Source organism: Podarcis tiliguerta, assembly GCF_965153285.1.
Source record: "Podarcis tiliguerta genome assembly, chromosome: 13".
NCBI lineage: Eukaryota > Metazoa > Chordata > Lepidosauria > Squamata > Lacertidae > Podarcis > Podarcis tiliguerta.
In genome coordinates, this window is record NC_139546.1 from 35,641,526 (window position 1) to 35,663,589 (window position 22,064).

The following is a 22,064-nucleotide window of genomic DNA, read 5'->3' on the forward strand; positions in this document are numbered from 1 at the left end:
AAACGAGGCACCAGTTTTTCACAGCAGGAGGGTAATGACTTAGCCAGGCGGCCATGGCGGGGAAACGGACTCTCTCCATCAAACGGAAACTAGACGCCTGTCTAAAAGAGACAGAAGACGGAAGGGCTTCATTTGGATGTCCCTCTTGGCTTTAATCACAGCTTTTCTCATACACTTTGGTTCTGCATCCAGTTGTCTGCACAAGCTTAGCACAATGATATAGACAGCCCAGACAACTGCCTAGGAGGACATAAATCAAAGGCTGTACTCCGTTCCCAGTTTGTGGGAGAGAGCTCTTGCCCGCCCCAACCCCGGAAACAAAAAATCTTGAGCCTTTATTATGCTCAGGAGAGAGAGGGAAAGGACAGGTAGTTAATTAGACAGATAGAAAGATTTCGGCATTGTGATATCTCTGTTTGTAGAAATTAAACTTAGGAGAGATAACATTTCTAGATGCTGGGACTCAAGACTATCTTAAAAGAAACACCATATTACTGTATATGGAAAACCCATGACATGTGAGGATTCGTGATGAGAGAAATGCACACTGTGCCTCCTCAGGGGAAACTTTAACCATTTCTTACTTCAAATGTTCTGGAGCTCAGTCCTGTCACTGAAAACCAATGCAGCTCAAGTGAATAGCACATTTATATTTCTGTCTGCTCTGATTTTATTTTTCTGATTTTTTTTCTAATAATATTGTAATGATTTTTAAGCCAACTTTTTTCTTTCCATTAACCTTTTCTTTGTTTCTGTTAGTATATTTATGGGTACTTCCAAATGGGTGTTTGCTGTGGGATCAGTGCTCCTCATGAATGTATTTTATTTTATTATTATTATTATTGCAGAATCCACACAATGTCATGTGCACCAAAATGCCAGCCTATATTCCCCACCCCACCAAACTTCAATTTAATCTGGATCTTCCCTTTCTGGGGAAAATCTGATAAATTAAAAAACAAAACAAAAACCACTGGTTACCAACTACTCATTTGTAATACCTCAGCAACCTGCTTTACAACCCACCTGGGAGCACCTCTTCTATTAACCTGTTGCAAGGAACCTGGTCATTGTTTGGGAGGAAGTAGTGACCCCAAGATTAAATTTATATAGGAATTGATGGATATCTCAATTTCAGTTTAGTTAGCTCCATTTCCACATCGGTTTTTTTGTGTGTGTGTGTGTTTTGGGCATGGAAATTTGTGCACATTATTGTGTATATTTATCATGCTAGCATTCTTGTATGTATTTTGCCTAATATACACATTTTAAAGAAACCTTTCCTAATATAATTAATTTTGGGGTACACTTTCCTTTACACTTTTTTTTTGCATTTTGCAAATTTCAAAGGATAGCTGTGTTTTGGTTTTCCTATGAATGCAGAAAGTGTGAATTAGAGAGATTCAAAGGAAAAATGTGAGCGAGATGAATTTCTCCACCATCCCTAAACATGAGTACTGCTTCCAGACTGAATGCGTTAGCTATTGGCCTCCTCCTGTGACTTGACCCAGTTGCTTGAGTAATCTAACACCATTTGGTTTGCCAGCAGTCTTTCTACATCAGCTTTCTCTCTTTGGCACACTGGAATCACCAGGGCTGCATTGGTTAATCTGTAGGGACCAGCAGACAGGCAATTCTTTGCTATGGAACAGTGCAATAAGGATGATTGTTGTTGGTGCCGTGACTTCGTCTTTCCTTCGAGCTGCAAGTTTCTTCATGCGCGGCTTGAAAGCACGAAGGAAAATGTGTGAGTGATGTGTATCCCCAGTGTCTCGGGCCAGGAGCAGCTTGGACCAAATCCCCATAGACAAGATTCACAAGCTGTTCCTGCAGTACAGGGATGGGTAACTTTTCCAGCTGTTGCTGCACTACAACTCCCATCATCTCAGACCATTGGCTATGCTGGCCGGGGCTGATGGGAGGGGGTCCAACACCATCTGGAGGACCACAGGTTCCTATAGCCCAAGAATATGCTTCTCAGCATAGGGAATGTATGAACATCCTCCCATATAAACCAGTAATGCTACTAGATTAACCAGTGGTCCATCTAACTGAGCAGCAGCACTAGGATCTAGTTTGACTGACAGTAGCTCTCTAGGGTCTGAAGCAAGAGATTTTTCCTCATCCCAATATCCTTTCTCACCCAGCACTGCCAGGGATAAAACGTGGGATGCTCTGTCACTGATCTATAGTCACTTCTCATATGAGACACCAGAAGCATGTTAGGAAGACATACGATTGAAGCACACATCTCATACTTTGCTTTCATGTTATGTATTTTCTTATCCTAAGATGTAATGCCAGCAGCAGATTGCAAAATGAGCTAAAGAACCCACTCCTTTCCCCACTGTGTAGGTTCTAATGGAGACCATAGTTATGGCCTACAGCAGCCATTGAAAACAGAGCTTGCTGAAGATGAAGGGTGAGGTGGTAGAGTTGAAAGGATATAGGAAGAGGAGAAACTCTACAAGATTTGAAATGTTTTTTTTTGTGTGTTTTTTTTGAAGTCTGGAGAAAGTTCAGATAGGAAACCTGTAAGAAAGCATATTGTCGAAGCAGAGAGACAGAGCAGAAGAGGCAGAGAGCTATTATTTCCAAAGAGAAGACTTTATTGCAGAATCACTGGGGCTCCTTGTCATTGATAGAAGTTTCTGAGAGATGATTTAAACAAAGGTGATATGACCTAGGTTCTGTCACTCCATAAATGAAATTCACATTTTGTGTCTGGTGAACTCCAGTCCTAAAGCTGCAACACTTTACTGGATTTCTGAAGAATTAGATTTCTCTGATATCCAGCTATATGAATGACCTTTGACAGCTGTGACCCTCCCATTCTCTTTTTCAAGTTGAGCAATATCCGAAGAAGAATGAGGCTTAGAATAACAAAAACCTCTCAAAAGTCTGAGGATTTTTAAAGCATGCTTCAGCATTAATTATCTAACAAGTACTTATTTGGGAAGCAGCTGGTGGCAAAGCTAATCAACATAAGGTGAGTAAATTAGCGGCAAGGGCCAAAATCGGATATATAATAAACACAGCAGCAGCAGGGCATTAATTAAAAGCAGCAATACAAACATAAAAGGTTATTTTAAAAACTCAGGGAAATAGAACTTCATTTATTTATTATTTTTTATACTCTGCCTTTCCTCCAATAAGCTCAAGGCAGCATACACAGTTGTCTTTCACATATAAATTTTATCATCACAATATTGTTAGGTAGGTTAGGCTAAGGCAACTACTGGCCCAAGGTCACTAGTGAGGTAATGCAGGTGAGGTGGGGGGGGTGAACCTAAGTTTCCCCCATTCTAGTCTGACACTCTTAACTACAACATCACGAATCTTTGTTTTGTTTTTTATTTTGTTTTTAATTGGGCTATCAGCAGCAGCAAAAATACACATCAGGCTGGCACAATAAAAATAAAGGGCTGAGCACACGTAGAATAAAATAAAACCCATTACTGTCATAGGCAGGATCATAGCTGTCAACTTTTCCCTTTTCTTGCGATGAATTCTATTCGGAATAAGGGAATTTCCCTTTAAAAAAGGGGAAAGTTGACAGCTATGGGCAGGATTAATCTTAAAGACATAATATCACATATTTTTTAATCAACCCTAATCTACTGACAAGCGGAGAGAGGTGACACCAGCTCTTATTTTTACTGCTGCCTATTCAAAACTGCATTCCAGGACCAATTCACACATGCATAGCTATCACTTGTTTGCTGCACAGTTAATGTGTAAAAGTCTTTCCAGAATGGTATGGTCTGGAGGCACATGATGCCGTCACCTTGCTGAAGCTAAGCAGGTCTGGGTCCAGTTTGTGCTTGGATGAGAGACTGCCTGGGAACCACATGTATGCTGTACTGTGTTGTGTTTTGTGAATGTGGAATATAAATCTAACAAAAAACATTGATCATAGAATAACTGAGAGCTGAGAAATTCAGCAACGTCTATTTATATGTGACCCAACAAAGTCCCCACAAGAATAGGCGATGCAACCCCAAACCTGAGTATTGTACTCAAAGTAGGGTCATTAAACACACATTTAGTATGCTATTAAAGATCCATAAGAAAACATGCACTTGAAGCAAAATTAAACTTACCAAGTCAGTGGAAAAACTGAAGTATAAACAGGCTTCAAAGCAATAATGTCCAAGCAAAGCAGGCTCAAATTCCAGTTAGATGTCAAATCTCTCCAGTAAAAACTGCTCCACATTATTTTGAGTCTGGCCTTCACCATCACTTGTACGAGATTTCACTTCATTGTGTTTGAGATGTAATCATGAAGGATCATTCATATCTTCTTCAGCTGCAGACAAAAAGGTACTGTTCACATGTTTTGAATACTGGAACTTAGCATCTAAAGAACATGAACAAATAATACGGGGCACAAACAAAAACCTTCAAAGTCCCAAGGACAGGCTGTCAATAAGACTTCCAAATAAAGAGAGTTGTTCATTTGCATAGAATAAATACCCATGAGGGAGTGGCAGGCTCTTATGCTGACCAAAACATAATCATTAAAATATCTGTACATTCTTACAAATATGCATAGGTTGGGAGCCTGTGGCCACATGCCTGCTATCCATGGGCATTTATGCTACACAAATGAATGCCTGAAAAGGGCTGAATAAGGTAGGCTAAAACATTCAGCGAGGGTGCAAAGCCGTGCCTAGGGGTGTGGTGGAGTGTGAGGAGACTCCCAAGGGCCAGACAGAGAAGCTTGGGGGGGGGGCTGCAGGTTTGCAGCTGCCATTTTAATTCCTCACAATCCCACCACCACCACCAAGCACCACTCTGGGGCATTGTGGGAAATTTAAATGGTGGGTACCCAAACCTAGCCACCTGCCAAGCCTGTTTTACTCCACAGTCCCCCTTAGACCATGAATAGGCACAGGAAGCTGCCTTGGGTTGTATTGATTGGGCAAGGTTGTATTGATAGGGCGGCCTTGGGTTGTATTGATAGGGCGACCTGCCTCAGGTGGAAGAATCTGGGGCATCATTAAAGATATCTTTTTTCTGTTCAGTAGTATATGCATGCTATTAATGAAACTAAAGTCCAACATATTTTAACGAGAGTGTTTGTTATTAATTATAATTATTACCATAATGGGGATGGGTGCCTGGAGCATGTCTGACTGAGGGTAAGAAATCAGCATGAGGCTTCTGTGGCAACTCCAGACGATCGATTCTGACCTCAGAAAAATGCCTTGGACTAAGACTGCCTTCTTGTTTCCTTTTTAATTTTCAAAATTTGTAGAACTCCTCTATCCCCATAAAGCAAACAGGAGGAGTCACAAGGTTTAAAAAGGATCATAAGGAGTAGATGAACAAGGAGTCAGCTAGTAAGAAGGCACCATTGTGTGTCCCAACTGCTACACCTGTGAGGTGTAATGATTTTGAGTGTTAGATTTACATTCAAAGCAGTGGTTCCCAAACTGTAGTCATGAACCACCAGTGGTCCACAAGGCTCATTCAGGTGGTCTGTGGTGTGTCTGTGGGTTTGTGGATGGATATGGGAGACGGCACATCCATCACATTAAATATTCATATTGATTTTCAGTTGTATATTTATCGCTTCTTTCATTTCTTATATTGTGTTACAATTTGAATTATATGGAACTGCAATTGCTGCAACGGGCAGAAAAAAAATAATTAAGTGGTTCTCCCCCTCCCCCCCGGGCCCTCAGCAATTTTCAAGTGGCTCATGGGAGGAGGTTAAATTTGGCAACCACGGAACTAGAGAGACCTGGGTTCAAGCCCAGTCCTTAGCCACAAAGCTTATTCAGTGACGCTGAAAATAGTCTCTTTAAAGCAAATTTGTGTTTTCTGTGGATTGCCATTTTTCAGTAAATAGGAAGTTTTCGCAGGGAAAACTCTGGAGCGAAACAAAGCGTGGTTGCTCACGGAGCTTTAAAGTGTGGGCCATGGTGTAAAAAAACGTGGAGGAAATTTAAGTGCAGATGGACCCTGAGCCCCAACCTGCTTCCCGGGTTTGTTGTGAGGATGAAAGGGACACACAGACACATTTGCACACCTGGCTCTTGGCCCTGAGTTCATTCAAGGAAGGATGGGATTAAAAATACATCAAGCAAATCAATCATGGATTAGCAAAATGGACAACCAGGCCTCACTGGAATAGGGTGTAGCTTGATGGTTTACATCTGGCTGAAAGCCAGGACTCCCGGATTGTCCAGGAGAAGAAAGTGAAATCTAGGGAGTTGCAGCAACCGTTTTTGGTTGCTGTGGGAAGGAACTGGGAATTGGTGTGACATAATGGGAAGGCCGAGAGCCAGGGCCCCTATATTCAGCTGTCTCCCACGGTTGGGTCCAGGAGCGATTGGTTTCTTTCTTAGCTTGACAGGGTTGAGTGACTGTGCTGTAACTCAATCATCGGCTTGGGCTGGTGGGCCACAGCTTGGAGCGCAGCCCGGAAAACAGGGATTGGAGCCAATTACTTGGCTAATACTCCTGGCTTATCTCCCTGTAACCAGAGCCATCCCTGCGTTTTGCTGAGCTAGGCCCGACTCTGAGTAACTAACCACTGGAAGACATGTCTGGAAAGTGTACACATGGCAATCATATGCAAGTTTGCTGGCATGTAATAGGTTTTTTTTTTTTAAAAAGTCATTGATGGAGTAGTCTTGGGCAAAGCACTATATTTCAGCAGACTACCTCAGCATTGCTCTTGGCTCACTGACAAACGTTTACACACAAAATTGGTGTCTGAGGAAAGGAAGTGGGGCTAATATCCCCCCCCCCCCAGCACCGCCATCCATATGCTCAAACTGTGTGAACCAGTTTATATAATCTGTTATGTACTGAAGTTCTCACCCTGGGCCAGCAGGGGGATACTGTAGATAGTTTTCACTCAGGTCCGCATATGCAAATAAGGGATTGAAAGTGACGTTCAGTGATTGAATAGTTACAGAAAGTGGTTACTGTTGCGTTGTAGTGGAGCTCTATATAAGCAGGCTGGCTTATATCAGTTCAGTTCAGTTCTGTTCTGGCCTGTGAATAAACAAGAGCTGTTTGAAGAATCGCTGTGTCGTCTGATATGTTCACCCACAACTTAACATAATCAACAAATCAAATTGTAAACTCTTTCCAAGGATGTCGGGGTGCAAATTTCTGTTGGGAGAGAAACGGGGAAATGCGTCCCTGTTCATTCTCCTCTGCCTCTCAGCAGCTTTTGATACCATCAACCTTGGTATCCTTCTGGAGCAGCTGTCTGAGTTATGAGTGTGTGGCACTGCTTTGCAGTGGGTCCGATCCTACTTTGATGGCCATTTCCAGAGGGCGGTATACAAATGTACCCTTTTCTCCAATCTATTTATTTGGTGGTAATGGTGGCTCCAGCGAAGGCAGCAAGCGAAGGAGGGTGGGTTTCCCCTTCTTCCTCTGCTGCCTGGTGTTCTGCTATGCAAATAGCTGCTGGGAAATTTATTTTCCCAAGGACAACTGTAGTGCTTGAAACTCAGCGACCAATTCAGATTGATTGCCATCACTAATCTCCATTCTTCCTTTGCCCTTATATAATTTTAATATAATACGGTGTGTGCCTTGAACTCTCCCCAGTTCTAGACGACAGTTAGATAAGACATCACTGCTTTTCGGGGTGAGATAACTCACCATTTAATAATTAGAAGTGACATCGGAAAATGAATTTTGGGCCAGAGTGCAATTCTGAACCAAATTCAATTTAGTCTAGTTAGCCTGGGGGCGGAGTTGAGGAGAGATCTGAAAGTATACTGTATTCTCTAATTCAACGTTGTTTTTGTACATTCCAAATAAATTTTCCTGGACCAAGCATATGCTCAGAGATGCCTTTCTTTCATTTTTTCATAGTCTATGTTGTTCAGGACCAGCACCACATTTGAGGGAGCCCTTGGCAAATTGCCCTCTTTTGGGGCTCCTTCTACATTGATAGAACCCCAGTGGTGTGCTTAGCTGGTGGTGACAGTGGCAGGCAGCCATTTTAATTTCTCAGAGTGCCCCAAAGCGACACTGCATTGAGATTGCTCTGAGAATATAAAATGGCCGCCTGCCACTGGCAGGTGCAAGGCAACTAGGGGAGGCACTTGTACCAATAGTGGGCCTTGTCAGAACACTATGGGCCACATCCTCCTCTACACACTTGTTAAACATATCAGGGCCCTGCCGCACTAATAATATATTGCGTATACATCTCGCAACTACATGTGATGTTATGCCGGACCATAACCTTCCTCTCTTTCCCTGCCTTCCTTTGAATATAACCCTACTGGTCAAAAACCTAGAGGCAGCTGTTGCTGGGGAGAACCAGGGAGCCAGTAGACTTAACAATGAGCATTTTTGTGAGCACAATTATAATTCCTGTAAATGTCTCACACATGCATGCATGCACATTCTCTCTCACTCAACCACATGGTGCACTTGCTCCCCATACCCCGGGGCTACCTGGAATTTGTCCAGCTGCAAAGGCTGCAGTAATTGCTAGCTCTTCTCTCTCTGGGGACACAATTAAATCCACTCCACCAGGCAATGTAAAATCTCGGAAAGGACAATCCCTGAGGCCTGAGAGGCAAGGAATCTTTCTTTGCCCCCAAAACCTCTGCTTCGGTTGCCATGTTCTAGAAATTGTCTCCTTCCTGAGCAAAGTGTGTGTACGTAATATTGGCTAATTGCAGAGTGATTACCTTAACTCCCGAGTTTCTCAACAATATCCCTATATGATGCTTAAAATCTATATCCACCAGCAAATATGGTGGGAATTTGGAAAATCTAGGCATCTCTCCGTTTCTAAGTTACCACAGAACTGTGTAGCATTTTAAGAAATCATGATGTGCTCTCTGCTTTTTGCTTTTAAAGGCTTCTCCAGATGACCTGTTCATCCTGTTTTGCTTGCACAAATCTTATTATGCCTGTTCTTTCTTGAGCATTCATTCTGACTTGTTTGCAGCGAGGTTATAGAATCATAGAACTGTAGAGTTGGAAGGGACCATGAGGGACATCTAGTCCAACCCCCTGCAATGCAGGAATTTTCTGCCTAACACGGGGCTCGAACTCACGAGCCTGAGATCAAGATGCTCAGCAAGTGAGCTATCCCAGAGCCAATGTTGTATGTTGCAAAATTAGCAGATGCACTGCATATATTAGCATGTGTAGTCTATAATAACCTCCCAACAGTTCGACTCCACCCCCAGTGGCACACTCTTCCATTGTCTCCCGAGACAGGCAGATGCCAACTAGTCTACAGTAGTACCTCGGGTTAAGCACTTAATTCGTTCCGGAGGTCTGTACTTAACCTGAAACTGTTCTTAACCTGAAACACCACTTTAGCTAATGGGGCCTCCTGCTGCCGCCGCGCTGCCGGAGCCCGATTTCTGTTCTTATCCTGAAGCAAAGTTCTTAACCTGAAGCACTATTTCTAGGTTAGCGGAGTGTGTAACCTGAAGCGTATGTAACCTGAAGCTTATGTAACCCGAGGTACCACTGTATAACGTATACAACTGTAGGAAAAAGGGACTGTCACAACATTTGTGGTTAAACAAACTGAGCTATTTTCCGCTCACATATTATATTTTAGTGATGAGCTCCACATGTATATAATAATAATAATTTATGTGGTATGCTGGCCTATCAATTTATTGTCACATGGATTTTACTCCTTACGTCTTCGGCAGCCACTGGTTTCGAGCAAGTTTCACTGCAAGTTTGCCTATTTTATAACAATTCCTTGAGGCATCCAAGCAAAAAATTTATGTAACTCCCCTGTCAATGCAGAATTTGTTGACAGGGGCCGAAGAGCCTGCGCAGCCGAGGTGAGCTGTAATAGTCACTCAAAACAACTCCCTCTACGAGCATCTTATGGTGAACTGTCACCGGATCTGCCACCAGCCGGCAGAGAGCAGCTCCCAGGTGTCAAGATATAAGACTCGAGCCTTTCTGATGCTCGGTTACAAGTGTCAACACAGTGTTATAATATGCCAACGAAACAAAAAGTTGAAAGAGGTACTCATCGTACCAGTTAAGGATTAGAAGCAGTAATTATTTGGGGTTTACTTATAAAGCCTGTGACCCACTTGCAAAGGCTTTGCAACAACCCACAGTTTGGGGAACTCTGCTCTAGGAAAATGGACCCACAGCGCATTTAGGTCTTGTGTTAAGCAGGATAGAGAGAAAGCAGGCATATATATTTGCATTTTACTTAAGCATCCTAGCTAGCGGCATCGTAGAGCAGTGAATTTGCATTCTTGTGTTCTCCACTACCTATGTCGCTCCAGACCAGACCACACCAGATTTTACTATGTGCTTGCAGCTTTTTGCAATTCCATTTAATTTATATAACACCAGTGTTTATGCTTCCCCCTTGTAAATTAGGGTGTATCTGATACAGGGATAATCTGACAAATTGGGTAAAACTGGGCTCCAAAGTGCTCCACTCAGGGTCACATACTATTTGTTTTGGGGTGGGTGAATCAATTGACACTTTCTGCTACTCCCCTTCCCATAACCACTACTTTCTTGGTGCATTCACTTCTTTTCTATTTCTTTCGATCCATCAGATTTGCACAAAACCAGAAAACTATACCACCAACAAAGCATATTTTAAAAAAATTCTACACCATATATATTTGGCACAAAGTGTGTGATGAGAATTTACAATAGCTTCCATTTATTTTCCCTCCTTCGCCTTCTGCTCTTATTTTTTCAATGCCCTTTTCCTGCCTTCCTTTCAGAAGCCAACTGTTCTTATTTCAAATTCTTCACTACTGGGGAGAATGCTCACATCTTCCAGAGGACTACTAAAAAAGGTGAGTCCATCAACCCATCGAAAACAGGGAGCCTTGTTGGCCCGTTGTGCAAAATCCCAGCAGGAACAAATTAAAAACGCCCGTGTTTATTACGTTATTATCCCACCATTCTGCCCAAGAGCTCAGAGTGGTTTACAAACTTAAATAAACTATCAATAAAACACAATTAAAACGATATATGACATGGCCGTTTATGTTGCTTCTAAACAGAATTCTTCAATGCTGGGGCAGCCAATACTCTTAAAGGAATCCTAGATGAGAATAACAACAACAGCAGCAGCTTTATCTGAGCAGTTAACAAACAATATTTAAAGAGGCAAAGGGTTGGGGGGGGGGGCTCTGCTACACATAGGTATTTGTATCTCCTCACCATCCAGGGTACTTTCCTCCAAGCAGGTGCCACCTGGCTGGGGGAAAAGCAACAGGAGAGAAGGATTTGGAATTACCGTATTTTCCCGTGTATAAGACTAGGTCCCGTCCCCCCTTAAAAATAATGTCAAAAATTAGTGGGCGTCTTATACTCTGGGCCATCTCCCTCCATTTTCTTAAATCTGAGTCCCCCAAAATAGGGGGCGTCTTATACATGGGGGCGTCTTATAGACGGAAAGATACGGTAACTGGATTGCCCGCCATTTTATGCTCATCTGTTTTACAGACTTTGGGCGTGAGGGGTAGGATAAGTAAATAATAAAAGTGACAGGGCAAAGGAACGCTTCAGTTCACACAGAGATATGACCCTCCGCACCTCTTTAGTCTTTTCCACCACACACACCCTGCGCAATACATGTACAGGGAAGGCCCACTCATTAGGAGCAAGAGTCTCTGCCATCACACACAGTGCACTGTGCAGGCTTTTGAGTTTCACAGAGCTCCTCCCTCAGGTAGGCTGTTCTACAAACTGAAACTCAAGGAGAAAACAGGGGTTAGCGCTCGGACTGCCACCTGATTAAGGAAATCGCAGTCAGTGTCCCACGCGTTTTCATGATTGAATCCACTGAGCAATCATTTGGAAACGCATACATTTTTGTTTTTATTAAAAGCAAGAGCTCTGAAGCAACAGGCACCCTTCCTTTTGTTTTTGGAGCATGTGTCATATAGCAAACATCACCACAGTGAGTGGGAGGGAACCAGGAGGGATTTTGCCCAGCACTTGAAGGCAAAATAACTTTTAGAAAATTAAAAAGATCTGCCCATGTTTTTGGTTGATTAGTCAATCCATCACTCCTGCCCTAGTTTAACAGGAGTGGGGTGGCGTGCTGCTGTCTAAAGCTTTTAAAAACTGTTAAGAATCTTAACCTTAAGCAGGCTATTTAGGTTAAGGCCCGTGCCTTGTTCAGAGGATCTCAGATTACACAGAGGCATGCTGGGACAGACAAGCAGTGGCGGGCGGCTCTCCCTTCGAAAACATAAAATAACCTGCAGTTAGCTGAATCTCTCTCTGGCATTCCTCCCCGTCTGCAGCCCAAGGTCCCTTCAGGCTGGTTTACCAAGCCGCTCTCCAGCTGCCCTGTCCCTTCTCCCATTCTTATCGGGCCTCACTCAACACCACACCTCAGCCGTGGCCGTTTATCACATAGCACATGATTGTGTCGCTGTGTGTCCCTGTAATGCCACAGAGGCTGAGCATTCCCTTCTGTGCCACACACACGGAGGAAGCAGGTCAAGTGGGTAATTGTGAATCCGTCACTCTTTGCGTCTACAAATGTCTGCTTTATCTCCCTCCACCACCCTGCTGGCTTGGTTGGCACCGCTGTGTAGAACTGAACATCACGGCGGCCATTGTGTCCCTCGTCAGCATCACCCTAATGGCCATGGGGTCCCTCTGCATCACGGTGGCTCTGAGCAAAGGGGTTGAATTTCTCCTGAAACCAGCATCTTGCTTCTTTATCATATCAGGTAAGGCAGCCCACCCTGCAAAACCTCCTTCCCTTGTTCAGGCCTGCTGCCCCAGCCACTGCGTTCCTGAAAAACAAATGTCATTTCCAGGCAACCTCTTTATTGGGCATTTGTCCCAGTTTGCTTGCACAAAATTAGCAGGGAGGTTACACAACCTTTTTTAAGTCGTTGATGCCCATCTCATTTTACTCTATGACATTTTTTAATCTATTTTATTCTCTTTCACTCTGTTGCATTTTTTATGTGCTTCCTATTTTGTTTGCTTGGCACTGGGCATTGAATGCAACAATAAAGATTGGGTATTTTTTCAGCAGGGAGGTTACACAATGCTGTCTGGTTTGGGTTGTTCTTTTTTGTTCGGGCAGAGGTTGTACAATGCTGCATCAAGCAATGGTTACCCTATGCTTTACTTTCCCATCACTTTCCTTCAAAGTAAAGGGGGAGAAGACAGAAGCGGGTTTGTTGCAAAAGAACTTCAAGACTACTTTAATTGTGGAAACCTAAGCTTACTAGGCAGAGGGACATGGGTGGCGCTGTGGGTTAAACCACAGAGCCTAGGACTTGCCGATCAGAAGGTCGGCGGTTCGAATCCCCGCGACGGGGTGAGCTCCCGTTGCTCGGTCCCTGCTCCTGCCAACCTAGCAGTTCGAAAGCACGTCAAAGTGCAAGTAGATAAATAGGTAACACTCCGGCAGGAAGGTAAACGGCGTTTCCGTGCACTGCTCTGGTTCGCTAGAAGCGGCTCAGTCATGCTGGTCACATGACCCGGAAGCTGTACACCGCCTCCCTCGGCCAGTAAAGCCGCAACCCCAGAGTCGGTCACGACTGGACCTAATGGTCAGGGGTCCCTTTACCTTTACCTTTAAGCTTACTAAGCAGGCCGGCTATGCTCTGCCACAACGGTTGAAGGCAGTGATGCATCTGAATACTAGTTGCTAGAAGCCATGGCAGGTTGCAAGGAAAATGCTCCTGTACTCAGGCCTGCTTGCGGGTTTCCTCCAGGCACTTGCTTGGCCACTGTGAGAACAGGATGCTGGACTAGATGGGCCAAGCACCCAGATTTAAGTGAGCGACTGGTGACAGTTAAAAGAAAACACAACACAATCTACCTTCATGTGGTCCAGTTAACTCTAAGCCAAATGTCTATCCGGGAAGCTTCCCATAGTCCTTTGTTTGTGGTCTTCGTTCACAACTAGTATTTGGGGAGGACGCCAGGGATGTGGCAGGGAGGTTGTCGAAACTCCCAGGACTGCCTTCTCACTTATTCTCTCTCCCTCTCTAGGCATTATGGTGCTCGTATGTCTGGAGGTTTTCCGGCACTCGGTTCGGTGGCTTATCACCTCTGATGAGACCATCCCACTGGAGTATGAGTATTCCTGGTCCGTGGCTTGTGCAGTGGCAGCTGGGGCTATCCTGATCTTTGGCGGAGGCTGTTTTATCCTTTTGTCCATCCCTGGCTTGCCCAAAAAGCCCTGGGAATACTGCATGAAAAGCCGCAGCAGCAGCAGCAACGCTTCCTAAAAACCGTACGGGAGAGAATCCCAAAGTCTCTCTTTCTCTCATTCTGTCAACAAACACAATCACACACACACACACAATATCACACACACACAATATCACACACACAAACATACATATACCTCCACCCACCCCTAGGGGGCAGAAAGAACCGACCTTCTCCCTCCTACATGCCTGCCCTCTTTCCCCATCCTCTGGACTCAGTTTTCTCCCTTCCCTGTTTTATGACTTGTAAATAGAACCTCTAGTGCTTGTTTTGTTTTAGATTGGCGGGGGGGGGGGGGGAGGCGGCTATGAGGAAAGGGCTCTGCTTGTGAATGAGGGGACAGCTGTGCTAATGAACTGAGAAATTACGAGGGGAGGGAGGATAAAGGGCTGTATTTTAAACACGGTTTTTATAAATGGCTATTTATAGCTCAATGGAGGGGCTGTGTCTTGGACTCCTTTAAATCTACGCCATGCGGTCAAGCGTTAGATTCTTGTCTCAGTTCCCCCCTTGAGTGATGTGCCACGCTGAGCAAAAATCCCAATCCTTCCCCTGTAAAACTGAGTTTCTTCCTTTTTCTTCTTCGTACAACTTCCAAGTACAAAAATTAAAAGCACCCTGTCCCCAACTGGCCCTATGACTCTTACACGGTGGCAAAAAAACCACACACAGGATCAGCCTAGAAATCCTAAGGAATTATGGACAGGTACCCTGAAACACAGGGCAATTTTTAACCAGTCATTCTGGGTTAAAAATTCTGGGTCCATAATTAATTTCTGTCAAGGGCCTGCCAGCAGCCACGAAGCGCAGTGCTTTCAAAAGTGAGGGGACTTCCAGACAAACTGCTTATTGGGCACCCATCCCTATTTGTTTGCAAGGAGATGAGGCAGTATTGGCTATTTAATGAGCATTAATTCTGATTTGTCTGTGGGAAGTTTAGGCAAAGTGGCATCAAAGCAAGTGCCATGCCACACTTTCCTGTGCGTTTCCCCGTCACTTTCCTTACTGCAAAAAAAAGCAGATCCTTTGGGAAAGTGGGTTTGTTGCACAAGCTCTCCCAATCAACTATAATTGTGCACCCTGAATTTGCCAGTACGCAATTAAATCCCGCCAGAATATAGTGACAATCTGGAAGCCCCCAAAATGAATTTAGAGGCAACCTTCTCAAAACATGGTTTTTTCCTGGGAAAAAAGTAAAATTATCCTGCTCTCACCTTTAAAAAAACAGTTAACGTTTCCCAATTCTTCCTGTTGTTAGAGGTGACGTATTAAAGAAAGCATGGAAAATATTAAATGCCAAGGACTCAGTCCAGCTGGCAGCTCTTCCTCAGGTGCAGTTCTCTGCTTGTGGAGAAAAGGTAGGAGTAGAAAATGGCCACCTTAAGAGCATTGTGTGGAGAAGAGGTACCAAATCTTAGGTCGTTGATATAAACGTTATGGAGAATTTGGCAAAACCTATAAATAAGGGGAGTGGCATTAATATAGAAAGTAATAATAATAATAATTAATAATACATACTTCTCACAACTTGAAATTCCAGATTTGACTTTGTAAATGCACCACTTTTTGAAACTGGACAAAGTTTTCTTTCAGCCCTGGCAAAGACCATGCAGAGAGCTGTTGGCAGTCTCCCTTGAAGCTGAGAGTTCAGGAAGTTCTGTACCACAATCTTATTATGGCAACACACCAGAAGCAAGTGCCTTAAACAACAACAGCTGTGCAACAGAGGCTGGCCCATCAGAGAGGGTGGGGCACTGCCTCACCTGCCTCAGCAAATGCCTGCCTGCCTGCCTTCTGTCTTACATCGAATGGAGGGGGGGGGGGCTCTGCCTGGCTTGGCTCTGGCTCCACCTGCTGTTGGTCTCCCTGCCTCCTACCCAAGCACTCCCAGTGAACACCAGTCACCATTACAACTGTGCGCTTCCAACTCTCAGGCACAGCTGTTAAAAACCGTCCTGCCTGGTTAAAATTGGCTGTTAAAAGTTTCAGCCAATTGACCTGTTGATTAAAGTTTGCAGACCTTCTGGTCTTGGGAGGCTCAGCTTTCCATACAGCTGGGAGTACACTCGTGAGCCCATTTTTAAAAAAATAAAAGGAGGAAGGGTACACCTACCAAAATATTCTTACCAAAGCAACTGCCTTTTACAAATTCTTTTAAAGTTTAGCTCTAGGCTAGGGATGCGACCTTCCTGAAGTTGATGGACTCCCATCGGAGATAGTGGGACTTCAACAGAATCTGAAGCGCCACAGGTTCTCTAGACAGGATGGGTATTACATATTGGTGCGAGATGCTCTCAGCTGGACTCCTTCTACCTTGCTGATATCACTCATTCAGTCTCCCTTTACCTCTGGCCCCAATCCCCACCACCGCCCAGAAGGAAAGGGCGGATGGCAGTGACTGCCCCTTCTCATATTTATTGCTCGGTTGCATGATCCCACTAGGCCACAGGGATAGTGTGGGTAAACAGGTGGCCATGGAAAGGGGGAACAGCAGCGCCGCAGGGCCCTCTGTGGAGGCATGGGCCTTGGCAGCTGCAAGATAATGCCAAGCCTTGATGGCAGCCCTGGCTCTAGGCTGCATGCTTCCACTCTCCAGCATAAGTGTTTACTTCCTGTGTTTAAAATCAACACTGACCAATGAACAGATTGCAGTTACCTTGCAGCATAACCGACCCACTCTGAGCAAGGCTATCGATTCCCCACACACACATACACTGTTTGCGAACTGGATATTGTGCTAATAATGCTCAGCTGGGGCAAATGTGCTTAAAAAAGAAAGAAAAAGAACTTTCCCTCTCCTGTGATCTGAAAAGGCTCTCAATGTTCTTATAATTTCAGGATACACTGTCCAAGCCTTACCACGAACGAGCCACTGAGGCATCGTTGCCAGGCTGTCCGTTCGGCTTTGCATCTAAGTGAATTTCTCCAAGAAAGATTGGGGTGGGAGTTGGAGAGAGAACTCGTTTTCCTTGGTGTACTCTGTGTGCTGAAAATTCATGTGTTGGCTTGGGTTGATGGGAAGAGACGACTGTCAAGTTGTAGCATCAGTGAGCCAGGTGACAAGCAGAACACAGATCTAAGGGCAAAAAAGCAAGCTTTGAGAGAAGATGGGAGTGTTATGCTCTCTAAAGTGGAAAGAGGTTAAGGAATAAAGGAGAAAGGGAGCGATAGGGACTGGGTCCCATGGCAGGTGGTAAAAATCCAGTATCACCTGAATCTACATCATGGAGACTTTATAGCTGTTGAGACTCTTGGGTTCTTTTTCAAACAAACGAACAAACATGGTTTCTAGCCCTCAAAGATATTTTAAAGGATATATGGCATGAAAGGAAACCATCCTATCCATGGTGTTCAGGCATCCACAAACTTGTGGAAGATTACTGAGATTATGGTTGAGGTGCAAACACACAGACTGCTAGGGTGTAGTGGTTAGAGCGTTGGGCTGGGCTCAGGAAAACCTGGGTTCAAAGCCATGCAACTCCCTTATTAAACTTGGGACCAGTCACTATCTCTCAGCCTAACTTCCCTCATGGAGTTGCTGTAAGGATAAAATGAGGGTGAACCATGTACACTGCCTTGAACTTGGAGGAAAGGTAGAATACAAATAAATGTAGTAGATAAAATATAAAAGAATCCTCACAACTCCAACTTCCCTGAGACCTCTAAGTCTCCCCTCACTACTTATCAGTTTCTCCCCCTTGTTTTTGCCTTCTGTCTGAGACTTTCTTCCATTCTTATTTTCTTAGCAGGCTAAAGATACAAGACTGTGCTACATCACTCACCCAGGCAATTTATACCTAGGGCCCATTAATGGTAATTGCTCTTTAAAGCTTTAACACAAAAAGGCAAACCGTAACCATGGTTGCCCTGCTGATGAGAGACATCGCTAGGTTAGGCCTCATTCACACTTGTCCCATGCCTAGAAAGCATAGGTGTGAGAAGTTTTCTGCTTGTGCTGTTTTCTAGGCATGGATCCGAGCCACTTCCTCCCAGAAAACCCGCTCTTTAGTGCTCAATTGGAACAAACAGCAATCCACAGAAAACCCGGTTGCCGTTTGTTCCAATTCAGCGCTAAAGGGTTCAGAGGGCACTCGGGTGCAATGATGAAGGTTTGGGTGCTAGGTATGTGGAGAGCTTGAGAGTTTTGGTGTTCGAAGATGTCCGTGGCTGACCGTCTCCGATCCTCCTCCACCCTCATTAATTGCGAACAAGCAGTAATGGGGATTAAGCCGATCTCACAACTGTATTGAATTTAGAATGCCCTGGGCGCTAATTTCTGATCAGAATTAACTGTACTTAAAAATGGGGGGCGAGAAGCGCACACACGCGCTCAGATATATATCCAACATTATTACCTGCTGATCTGTGCACACATGTGAACCAGCCCTGCTGGGTAGACCAGTTTGTATTGCCCAGAACCACTTCAGGAGGGTGTAAAGAGTAACTTCTGGCATCCCCAGAGGATCATTTCCAGATGGCTTTGAGGGGCTTGGCCTATTTCCAGGCACACACCGTATTAAAACAGGTGGCTCTATTCAACCCGTAATCCACTTCTAACACCACGTAGCATCCTGTGGGTTTGGTAAGGGTACTCACTGGCCACAGGTCTGCCCTAATACCAGGGAAGCAGCAGGAGATCTCCATTTCATTACTTGCATTTATTCATGAGCAGCAGAACAGCAACTCAACCGCTCCACAGACAAGGCTAAGGTTACACTGGGTTCCTAATGAGGTATGGAGGTAACCAAACCCAAAAAGGGTGAGAAGAGTTTCTCATACAGGCAAGGCTGGTCTCTTAAAGAGACAGGCTGCACTGACTACCCTGCACAAAAAAAAGCAGGCTCTTTTAAGAGTGTGCACCCTATAAAAAGTTTCCCTGGAATTATTATGCCACACACACAGGTTCCTTGGAGAGCCAACATGATCCAGGGGCAAATAAATTAATATAAAAGTGTTCCCGTTGGTTAAAATGAGTTTCCAGTGTGCTTTTGGATCTTTTGGTAATGCCTTTTGAACAGCAAAGATGTGAAAGCAGAAGAAACGGCCATTTTTTAAAAAATATCAAATTATTTAGAATCAGAGCAAACGTATCTTCTGCACACCGCAGCATGATGTTTACATTACACAGAATTATTATTATTTCAGTTTATTATCCACCTTTCACAATAATCTTCCAGGGCAGGTTACAGCGATTAAAAAAATACAATATTAAAATCAGTTTGGAACAAGAGAAATGCCAAAAAGCAATTTAAGACGGAGATACTCCCCTGCCCTACCTCCCCCACCTCCCAAATACAAAGAGCCATCTTCATTTTTTGCCCAGGCCTGAGGCCTGGCCTCCGCTGTGGCAAGGCCAGGAAGGCTCTTTTGGGGCTTGTGAGGGAAGGTGAGGCGGGGGGGGGGGGCAGCAATTGCTGGAAACTGTGCATGGCTTCTTCTGCCCAGCCGTTGCTACGCAGGGAGCCAGCGGCCCATCTTCCATTCCTCCTTGTCAGCATCTCAGCCTGGGGACAGGGCGTCCCCACTGGGGGTGGGGGCAGAGAGAGAGAGGGAGAAGGGGATGCTCTCCAGCAAGGAACGGTTATTCTGGTCCTCCTGCCCTCAGGGTCTCCAGTTACACCCTGAGATGTAAACAGGGCGAGGGAGCTTTTTTTGGTTCTCGGCGGTGTTTTGCGCAGCAAGGGAGAGGCAGGTCAGGAAAATACAACCCGGCAGCCCTGCTTCCTAGCAACCTCCAGGAGCACGCCCTTTTTGTTAACCTCCAGTCCCTCGTGAGGGAACTCTGGTGGGGCATCCATTCCGGAGGAGCAGCTTTGTCACAGCCCTGCCAAGTGCTGCACCTGTTGAATTTCTTCATCTATCAACATCTACGGAAGCCCCGCCAGGGTTTTGTTTGTTTTTAAGCTGCAGCTCTTCCTTATGCATGTTCCTCTCATCAAACCCAGGAGTCCTGGCTCCAACCATAATCTGTTGTATGTGCACTTAAGGAATAAAATTGCCAACTCAGTGGGGGGGGGGGGTTCCTTGACCACTTTTTTTTTTAACTTCAAGAGGAACTTGATCTGATTAAATCAGCAAGTGAAGCCTGTTTGGGGATGAGAACAAGCATCGTCATCTGCTAATATTCTGCCATCCAATCGGTTAAAAGTGCAGGAGGAAATGCTACCTAAGAAGTTGGCAACCCTTCTAAAGAACTCAGAAGTCCTTGATTTCAGCTGCATCCATAATCTGTTATATTCCCCAACCGAGGAGTTTTCCTAACTGCTGCCCTCCTCTATGTCTGGTAGCCATATTTTAGATTCAGGTAGGTAGCCGTGTTGGTCTGATGCAGTCGAAAGAAATTTAAAAAATTGTCCAGTAGCACCTTAGAGACCAACTAAGTTTGTTCTGGGTATAAGATTTCGTGTGCGTGCATACACACAAAAGTTTATACAGTGGTACCTCAGGTTAAGTACTTAATTCGTTCTGGAGGTCCATTCTTAACCTGAAACTGTTCTTAATCTGAAGCACCACTTCAGCTAATGGGGCCTCCCGCTGCCACCGTGCTGCTGGAGCACGATTTCTGTTCTTATCCTGAAGCGAAGTTCTTAACCTGAAGCACCAGTTCTGGGTTAGCAGAGTCTGTAACCTGAAGCGTATGTAACCTGAAGCATATGTAACCCGAGGTACCACTGTACCCAGAACAAACTTAGTTGGTCTCCAAGGTGCTACTGGACAATTTTTTAATTTATTTCAGCCAGATTTTAGACATCACTGTAATTCCTTCCCAGGCACCCAGCTCTCTTTAGCCATCTCACATTCTTCTGTTGATGATATTGCTATATTGTGACATGCAGGGGGGAATGAAAGAAATGTCATTAAAATACACCCCTTTTTCAATTAGAATGCACCCAAGAGCAGGTCTCATTAATATTCCCACCACCCCACCCAGCCTCCAATGAAAATGTGAAATGGCTCCTCTCTAGTCCTCTCCCATGCAGCCTGCTACCCTCTCGCATCTTCATTTCATTTGCAGAGAAACAGAAAGAGGGCAGAGGGATGCCCAGCTGTCTCTGTGTCGATCTCAGACTTGGTGACTGGAATGTGAATGCACAACCACTGCAGATAGTGACGTCACACACACATAAGCACCTCTCTCTCACACACCCACAACACCTGGAGATACAGAGCACACAAACACAGCCACCAGCCAGATGATAGAGAAACATGAAGCGGGAGGCGGGGAGGGAAACCCACATATACATCAGAGATGTCTCAGCCTGACTGGAGAGAGACCATGCTGTTTATATGAAGCAGACAGACAAAGCACACACGCACAATGATGTATGAATTAACTTTAAACCTCAGGCCATTGCCCACACCATTGAAGCACCCCACTAATGTCGCCCATATTTACATAATGAGAATGGCACCTACTGTAATCAGGATCTACTCCAAGTAATACTGTAGGCTTAATAAAACTGCTTTGCAATTTCATTAGGCTTCCCAAGCTGGAATATAAATTGGGAAGCAACCATCAAACAGCCAGACCATGCCAAACAACCGTGTATCTCTTGCAAGCAACAGCTGTATGCAAAGGGCACACACAGAAAAACTGCTAAAACCAATGCTTTTGGAAATAAGATCCAGCATCCAACAGGGTATGTGACTTCATGGGATTAAAGCCGTTCAATGGACAGTGTATTAGCTGGTTTAAATACAGACCATCATGTCCCCATTCACACCCATGCACCACACATATCCACTCATACATCTCCAGCTCTCTGAATCTGTAAAAATCTGGATGGTGTCCATATTAAGGTTACCAGATTTTTTTCAATGAATCCAGGGACACTTTTCAACTTCCTATTAAATAGATGGATTTTGTC

At 44.6% G+C, this 22,064-nt stretch overlaps 1 protein-coding gene and 1 long non-coding RNA gene across 4 annotated transcripts in view; one reads left to right on the top strand and one right to left on the bottom strand.

Annotated features, from left to right (window-relative positions):
- LOC310663629 overlaps positions 1-12,548 on the bottom strand; it is a 75,831-nt gene extending 63,283 nt beyond the window's left edge. For both annotated transcript variants that reach the window (XR_014504547.1, XR_014504548.1), the window contains exons 1-2: positions 12,093-12,548; positions 4,104-4,309 (exon numbers count right to left, since the gene is read on the bottom strand). This is a non-coding gene — a long non-coding RNA (uncharacterized lncRNA). The remainder of the gene's footprint in view (positions 1-4,103; positions 4,310-12,092) is intronic.
- CACNG6 (calcium voltage-gated channel auxiliary subunit gamma 6) overlaps positions 1-20,202 on the top strand; it is a 36,532-nt gene extending 16,330 nt beyond the window's left edge. The window contains exons 2-5 of one of the 2 annotated variants that reach the window (XR_014504539.1): positions 10,722-10,796; positions 12,555-12,692; positions 13,975-15,892; positions 16,137-20,202. Coding sequence is in view for 1 of the 2 variants with exons in the window: in XM_083411670.1 (XP_083267796.1) it covers positions 10,722-10,796; positions 12,555-12,692; positions 13,975-14,213 (452 nt within the window). In the remaining variant the exon portion in view is untranslated. Of the gene's footprint in view, positions 1-10,721; positions 10,797-12,554; positions 12,693-13,974 lie in introns of both variants that reach the window. The other variant, XM_083411670.1, reaches the window with a different exon arrangement.
- Positions 20,203-22,064: the final 1,862 nt, after the last annotated feature.